Raw genomic sequence first — 8,917 nt, 5'->3', positions numbered from 1 at the left:
AAAACCATTTCAATATTGCACTGTATGTTTGAACAAGCTAAGGGATGCAGGAAACGCAGCATCTACAAGAAAAACATGTTCGCTTCTTATTTAGCTCTCTTGTCCATTTGTACGTATGAGCTAGTTTAAGAAATTGACCTTAAAATAAAGACATTTAAATGTGCGATTTTGAAGATAACCTAACCACATGGGATCACGTGAAGTTCACCTCAGTCAGCGAATGCAAAGCGGGCAGTTGCTGCTTCTCTGCCTAGCAGGGCTAGTTACCTTTTAGCCTGACTCTGGTTTATCTGGTATAACTAGTTTTCTCCATTATGATTAGATTTAGCTACTGCATTATTTATGCAAAATATATTCTATTACCAAGATTTTGGATCATTAAAATTGATTTTTGAAACACAGGAAACTGGAAAAAGTGGGTAAATTAGCTGTAGCTATCTTACTGGCTAGCTAAATAGCGGCAGTTCACTTTCTGCAGTTTTTTTTTTTTTTTTTTTTTTTTTTACATGCTGTTATTTTACCTTTTTTGCACAAAAAATACAAATTTCTATGGCATAATAATTTTTATCTAGTAAGGTTCAATGTCCAAAATTCTGATCCTGGTCTTGCAGGGCAGCATTTGCATTATATTGCCATTTCATTGTCGTACATTTGCTGCAAATGGCTTGCCTTTATTTAAATCACTTTCGCATGTTTGAAACTCTGGTTTTCATATACTCAAATTCTCACTCGTCACTAAATGAGGAAGAACAGCACATTTAATACCCTTGTCTTGTGCTGTTGTTTTATTAAAATATTCCCACAAAGCTCTTCTGCTCCTCCTTGGAAATATTCTTATACAGCCTTGATTTCCCAAAACAGTACTTTAGCTGACTGAGAATTTGGTTGAAAAGCAGATCAAATATGTACACAAGTGGTGATCTACTTAATTTTGTCACATCCCTGCACACTTCATGGATGTAATTAGCAGGCTCGATTGAAATGGACCTACGGGATACACAACTGGGGCTTGTCGGAGGTCTGAAATCTGCAATGAAGTGCTGCTGTCTGTAGTCAGGTGTTGTGTTTTTGGTGCTCGACAGGAGTTGTAGTGTCAGGGTACTTAACCAATGAGACAATTTTAATTTCAAAGTCTGCCTGTGCCCAGGGGATTCATTCATTTAATTCATTAATTTTCATCTGTGACCTGCTTGATTGCCTCAGCCTGTCAGTTTAACCAGAGAGCCATGTTTATTACCATAGTTCTGTACCTGTAGCTCAGTTATCAAATTTGAGGACTTGCCTCATTTCCATGAATTATGGAAATCACACGTGAGTATATTTGTAGGAATAAGGTTGAGAACACAATTAAATAAGCCAATTTGAAAAGAGAAACATATCCTATCCAATTAGATGACAACCCTCTGTAAATTATACGCAGGATGAAATGAGCACAAACAGTTTTAACTGCTCATGTCTTTTTTTTTTTCCCATGCTGGTAGCTTTCCACACAATAGATGTTGTTGCAGTCATCAGCAGCACAATTAAACTAATCATTCAGCAGTGTGTGTTCATTGTTCATGGATCAAAGGTTTGTGTGATCAGCAGTTGTCCTAACATTTATGAGAATTGGCCTCGCTTTAGTTAAGAACTCCAGACTGATTTTCATCTGCAGCAGCAGAAAACAAGCTGCACTCAAATTTTACTACAAAAATAATTGTTTTTATTAGGGATCAGCAATCATGACCACCAGAAGCTGACAGAAAAGCTGAGCTCCAAGGATCGGACATAATGCCAGTGTCGGACAGGGATGAACAGCACGTCTCCAGGCTGTAACACACATTCAAGATATGGAGCCTTGGCAAACTCCGGGAACCGCTCTGTGTCGGGATTCTCCACCTCCACCTGCATGGAAGGGAGTCAGAAATTGTAAATTCTGCAGATATTTGCAAGCTCAACATGTACAATCTCTATGGACTGTCAATCCCACCTGACTGGTATTGTGAAGCAGCTGTGATTGATGAGGGTACAGCCTGTCTGTGACCTCCGGGGAATATAGGCGAATGTATTTGCTTCCCACAACCTGATGTATATACAGGGGAAAATCACATGCAGTAAACAAAGCACGATCACGTGACAGATCTTTGACATTAACTGGATTCATAAAGCAGCGCTGTCATCCTCACCTGAGCCAAGAAGTTCTGTTGAGGGTCCTGGTGAAGAGGAGACACTGTACCTCCTGGCCCAAACCATGCGTTAACAGTAATATCATCTTCGTCTTCCTCACCAAGACAGCAATAATCAGGGAGGCGGATGTCTTCCTTCAGCTCTGGTATCTGAGGCAACATTAAACAAAAAAGTTAAATTGCATTAGGGGCCCTGACGATATCAATAATCTCTTGTTGGTTCTTACAACAACAAGATATTGTTGTAAGAAACAACAGCATCTTATTGTTACTTGCTGGGAAAGATTTGCAGGCATTTCCCAGCAAGTAATATTAACTAATGTTTTTCTTTCTTTTTACTCTGTTTCCTCAAGGTATTTAAAAGTATTTTTAGTTATGCTAGCAGTGTGGCTCTAGGGATGGCACTGCTGGTCTGTGAGTCTGTCCGCCGCTTTGGTCCAGAGTGAAATATCTCAACAACTATTGAATGGATTACGATGGAATTTGGTACACGTGTTCATATCCCCAACAGGATGAATTGTAATCACTTCTTGGCCTTCATCGGGCCAAAATCTGAATTTGTCAAATACTTTGCTTACTGAACAAATACCTGCAAAACTCATGACACTGCCATCAGCCTTGGCCGTGCTTTGTGCTGAGTGCTAATGTTAGCATGCTAACCCTCTAAGATTGTGACGATTATACCTGCTAAACATCAGCATGCAAAGCTGCTAGCATGGCTATAGACTGTAAGTCTTGTTACCATTTATTTATTTATTTAGTTATTGGATGTTTTTAATGCTGGTCCTCAATTCATGTTACCTGCCTACACCGAGTACCGATCGAAAAACAGTGCTCTGTTTTTCCTGAATTCATAATCTGTGTATTGCTCTGCGTGGAACCCAATGGGATGATTTTATATGAGAGGCAACATGAGGACACAGATTGCTTTCAAATTTTTCACTTCATAGTACAGTGCCATTAGATATGTACTTCAAAAACCCAAATCTAGCCATAGAATTTTCCTTGAGTCAGTTACTCTTATTATTTAATAATAAGAAGAGATGAAATAATTATACCTGAGAAATTATCTTAATTGTGATCAAATAATCTAGAGGAATTTCGTCTTTTTTAATTGATACTTACAATTGACATTGTAAAGGCGTTTCCTTGATGCATATAAATGAACAGCTTATTACAGCTGATTCCTGCAAGATGGGGATATAGTTTGAAAAATCTGGATGTGTGATTACTCCTCATTTGGGCTCATTCTGATATATCAAACAGCCTAAAAAACACAACTTTTAGCTTGACAAGGTGCCCTTTTCATAAAGTTCAATCCAGACAATGTATCGACTTCTACGGTAAAATTAGCACTAAAAAGTCAATACTGTTCAAAGAAATGTGGGATGAGGATGACAGCTGGAAAGAAAAGGAGAACTCTATACTCTTTTATCATAGTGCTGCAAATCATCTGAAAAATCAATTAGTAAACTGACAAAATTGGCAATTATTATTTTCATGATCATCTTGTTAATTTTAAAATAAAACATTGAACTGTACCTGATCAAAAAGCTGGTGCTGAGCCAGATAACCCAAACCAATCACTCCATCCTGGGTGATTTTGATCCACGGAGAAAAAATAAATGAAAACACTCTGTTAGAAAACACATGGCAATGTGTTACCTTTCTTTGTGCTTTACAAATGCAACGGCAAGACTTGATGAGGATGCACTTACTTTATTTAGAATATATCGATCGATGAATTCATTGACCGTAAGCAGAGTTTGTGACCATTCCTCGTCTGTGTACCTGGATCCCACCTCAACAGGAACAGTCCGACAACCAGCCACAGCCCTCAAGTATTCTATGCTTTGCGGGAGGGAGAAAATGAATGAATTAAACATTACTGTAATACTACTGCACAATTCAGTAAATAAAAATCTTGTCCTTCCCAAATCCTGTACTGCTCGAGAAGATGTCGTGTGCACATGTGGATGTCCTCCTCCCCCATCAGAGTTGCGAATCAGATGAGTGAATAGTCAGCAGTGAGAGGGAGGACAGGGAAGGATATTCTTAAATGGAGTGGCAGTTATATCAGACATTAGAGTCATGACTCAGGGATGTAGAGACAAGTAAAAAAAAAAAAAACCTGAACTCAGTTTATGTTGTTCTCACTTACTTTTTAAGGCAATAATTAAGGCTGAAACTTACACTATACAACTCAGTGCTTTGTACCAAACGGATGTAAATGTATGTTACATGCCAGTGGCCCTTCAGTATCAGACTCCAGAGGGTTTTGCCTCTCAGCTGGATTATTGCACTCATCTGCTCTCACAAGTGTACATCAGTTTGATTACAAGGCTACGCTGAACACAATTAGGATGGAGGACTACTGGTGTATACACAGTGCAAAACCAAAAGCTTAGACAGAATCTACAATTTTTAAAAGTGGCTTTTCTAAATCAAAATGTTAACTAAAACCTTGTAACCTAAAACCTTTTTTTTTGTTTTTTCTTTGATGAGAATACAACAAGAAAATAAGTTGAAAAATCCAACCTCCAGGGGTGTTTGTTGAGGGCGGGCCAGTGGTCAATGATCCCTTCTAAAATCACTGGTCTGAGGGGCATCAGGTAGCTTGTGTTGAAGCTCTCCAGTGATGGACACTTTATCCTGGGAATTGCCAGCTCTTCTTTGATCACAGGAACATGTGGGCTCTCAATCTTAATTCTCTGTTAATGATGTCAAAACAACAAGGGTCTGTCAATTCTTTAACTCAGTTCCATAATAAAGTGTTTTTTAGAGGAAAATAACAAGAAAAGCAAACAACTGATCGTATTTCTTTATAGGAGAGATGAAATGATTATCTAGTAATTGATTGTTTGATCGACAGAAAATGAACCGCTAACTATTGCGATAATCAGTTAACTGTTTCAGTCATTTTTGAAAAGCAAAAATGCCGATAATTTTCAAGTTCCAGGTTCTGAAGTGTACGGATGTGCTTATTTTACTTTGTCTTATGGGATAGTAAATTTAATATACTACTTTCTGACAGTTACTATAACTGACCAAGCAATGAATTTATTAATCAAGAGCACAATTAGCAGATCAAAAGATAATGAAAATAGTCATTAGTTGCAGCACTACTCTAGTGTGCTAATTAGACATGGATACTTGACGTGTATGAATATGGGTCAGGCTTTTCTAAAGGTTATTTTTTTTTTTTTAGACAAAGGCAATCCCGGAAAATCCTGCTAACCCTGATTGAAACTCTCCATCTCAGTTTTGATGGCATTTTAACAAAGTGATCTGACATTTGAGTGTTTTGTTGCACTTTATCTTCAGTGACAGACTGGATGATCGAGTGAAAAAAGATGTAGAGGAACAAGTGAAACACTACTCTAAAACCTTTCAAAAGGCTTATTTTGAAATGTCCTCATCGGTCACTGTTTGTTGCGAACTTTGAATTTATGGGGCAAAGAAAAAACAATTTCATGGCTTCGCTGCTACAAAATCCCTCAAAATTACAGAAAAACTATCGACTGGCAATATTTTCTTCCTTTTATTTTTCTAACTTTAACCAGAAAAAATGTGATTTTGTAATCATTGTTGAGCCTGAAGAACTGTACAAAAAAAACTTTTAAAAAAAAGTTTGCATGATACATCGCATTACTATCCTCACTTCAAATGCTTTCAATCCCCTTTAGGTAGCAATTCTGAGGTGTCTTATCAATTCTGATAAACTTAAGTGACCAACTCACTCATAGAATAATGTGTTTTAAATAAAAAGACCACTAACCTTGACCTCAGTGTGTTCATTTTCATCTTCTTTAGAGGTTTTCCTGACTTCGCTCTGCAGAATCCCAACAATAACCTGAAGTATATTATCCATGATGGCTGCACCCATGAGTAAACCCATGTCACAAGTCCTGACGGCCTTCAGGATCTCGTCCTCTGATGGACTTTCACGACACAGAGCGGCCACTTTGAACAGGCAGCCATAAGAATAAACACGTCGCCAGTCTTTGTCCACATGGCGCCACGTTCCTGTGTTGAGTTTCTCCCATGAAAAATCCAAAATGATCTGAGCATTAAGCGCACGGCTGGTACTCGTAGCGTCGCTGTACAGCTGCTGCCTGGAGCGTTTCAGCATGTCCACCACACTTGACTCAACCTTGTCGCTGAACTGCAGTGGAAACTGTTCCTCATTAAGAGGCAGGACAGCAGAGATTTTAGACCACAGTGTAGCCATTGCTGAGAAGGTCATTAATTACGCTGTGGAACAGACAGTGGAGGTGAGTCAGGACAGTACTTGTTCGGACTGAAACCCTGACAATAAAGCATTTCCCAGTTTTAAGCTACATTTCCATGTGCGCTGTTTGTCTGACTTTAAAATTTCGCCGTGTTTTTCAGAGGCAAAGGTTGTAATTTAATAACTCGTTCTGTGCTCAGCTGGTCATGCGTCCACCGATGTCACAGTTTTCTAAAACATCCCATAATCATACGCATACACAGGACGCTTGCTTTTTCCATGACTGATAGCCTCCGTGCTGCAGTGAAACAGATTTATACACTAAATTTCCAAATTGGCAGCTGCAAAAGGCAGTTGAGGGCATCCCGAGCCAGAACTGCGAGCGTGACACGTGCACAACACATGGTGGCTGGAACTGCCAACTCTGCCTCCATGTGACTCCATCCATGTTTGGATTCTCTGTGTGGCTGGAGATGATGCCAAAGTACGAGGGAGCCACTTTAAAGCACCTGATTTTTTTCAGTACATAAACACAGCCTTGTGAAATCTAGGGCAGACTGAACGGAGTCAAACTAAATGGTTGGATTTAAGTATCCCACATGCCTGACGTAATCGACAGCTTCGGGGCAGCTGGAGTGCGCTCATTAGCAGCCTTTGACTTCATGTACATTTTGCAAAAACAACAAAACAAGCAGAATTATGTAGGATGTGTGGGGAATTAAGCCTCCACTATCAAATGTTATTAAGGAAGTCATTAAAGAAAGTGAGCAGTGGAGCTTCACTGGAAGTGCATCACCTCCATTTTTAAATAAAGCAGTGGGAGGAGGTTAATGATATTTTAATAAAGAAAACTTCAGAAACTGGACTCACTCCATAACCATGCAATCCACTCTATGATCATGTTTGTAGCACAATCCCAGTAAAAAAAAACATAAAAGGATGCGCTGAAGGACCTTATATCATCTTTGTTGCTGAAAGGCTGGATCATAATAATATAAAGTAATAGGTATTATAAAAAACAAATGCAGGTTAAATTTGAAATCTCCATAAAATATGATGCACAAATCTGTATTTTGCAAAATGCTGCAAACTGTATTTAATTTCAATACTTAAACAAATCTATACTGAAATAATTGGGTGTCAAATTCGACTACATTTACAAAATTGGATTCTGTATGTTTACGCAAAACAAAATAAATTCGTCTTCACTCTTTGTAATGAATTATTGACACAATCCTGGTAAAACATCCCAAAAGTCTCTCAATATATATAGATGACAATGACCACAGCTCTAATATATCAGATATCATGAGGAACATTTAAAATATGGCATAAAACAAAACACTTGTATGTAAATGTTACAAAAACTTGTAAAAAAAAAAAAAAAAAAGAGTAAGAACTGCAACATTTGGGTGGATTTGTAAGCTAATACTTACCCATACAGCGAAACCAGGAAACCGACACATTTTTAAACACTGCGAGCTAAAGCTGAACTAAATACGTTAAATGCTATATTCCCCTGTTATTATGATATTTACAACGTTACTATTGCAACATTATCTGTGAAATTAGAGACTGTGACAACTAACGCAATTTCTGCCACTACTCCAGCCACAACTCTACCGCCGGTGGCACAAGAAAAACACACCGAGAGGGAACTAGGACATCGGAAAACATTGGTTCCGTGTTGCGTTCGAGGATTCCAGAAGAAAACAAAACCTAAACAGGCTTTGAAACGCGCGAACCCACCGGTTGCTATTGCAAATTGAGCAACTCCAAGGATGTCCGCCTTTTAGGTTTAATTTATTCATATGGAGGGATCATTGATTTGCATTCACTCTCTGGTACAGTAGAGAGTAGTAATCTGCTCCGTGATGGCCGTTTGTGAGCGTCTGTCCTGTGGTGCCAGTTTCAGACGATCAACTGTGGTAAAGCTCAGTGAATTAAAAATAAAACAGTGCTCCTGTGACAGCCCAGCCTCATTTACATACGCCTAGAGACACAATAAATAACTTATAAATCTGTGTGAACAGGTGGGGGCAGTCATTATGTGGCACTGAGAGAACAATTCTTCCATAATAATGAATGATGACACAATTGTTACACAAGCATTTGTTTTCCCCCCTCTTTCCATTTCTCCTGCCGCTGTGAAAGTTTTATCTAAATACTGATATTCCTAGATGACTGATTGATATGTATCTTGTGAAGCTAAAATAATAATTAGGTTTGTCTTTGGGATGTCACACAGAGATATTTGAGTTTTTCGAATTCATTTGCTTTTTTCGGAGGGGGGGGGGGTTGTTCAGCCCCCACCCCAACCCAACCCCGGGGTTGGGATGGGGGCTGAACAAACATGATAGGAGACCCTCGGAGGGGAGGTCTAAAATCTATAAAACATGGCACTATTATCAAATGTCACACACTCTATGAAATTCAAATAATCTCAGTACAAACTGCGGAGCTGTTCCTGTATGTAAAGCCGACGGAGACGAGAGAGAGACAGCCTGCCTTTCCAGGAATC

General features: G+C 38.9%; 1 protein-coding gene across 1 annotated transcript; it reads right to left on the bottom strand.

The window, feature by feature from the left end:
* Positions 1 to 1,693: 1,693 nt before the first annotated feature.
* kdm8 (lysine (K)-specific demethylase 8) lies at positions 1,694 to 8,032 on the bottom strand. Its single transcript, XM_040155689.1, has 8 exons — positions 7,833 to 8,032; positions 5,944 to 6,419; positions 4,704 to 4,876; positions 3,884 to 4,016; positions 3,708 to 3,758; positions 2,166 to 2,315; positions 1,970 to 2,062; positions 1,694 to 1,884 (listed from the first exon to the last, which is right to left on the bottom strand). Exons 2-8 carry the CDS (start codon positions 6,409 to 6,411, stop codon positions 1,720 to 1,722), a joined length of 1,233 nt encoding a protein of 410 aa, XP_040011623.1. The 5' UTR covers positions 6,412 to 6,419; positions 7,833 to 8,032; the 3' UTR covers positions 1,694 to 1,719.
* Positions 8,033 to 8,917: the final 885 nt, after the last annotated feature.

This window comes from Xiphias gladius, chromosome 3 (genome assembly GCF_016859285.1).
Source record: "Xiphias gladius isolate SHS-SW01 ecotype Sanya breed wild chromosome 3, ASM1685928v1, whole genome shotgun sequence".
NCBI lineage: Eukaryota > Metazoa > Chordata > Actinopteri > Istiophoriformes > Xiphiidae > Xiphias > Xiphias gladius.
Note: the sequence above shows the minus strand (reverse complement) of the source record. Positions and strands in the feature narration are given on the sequence as shown.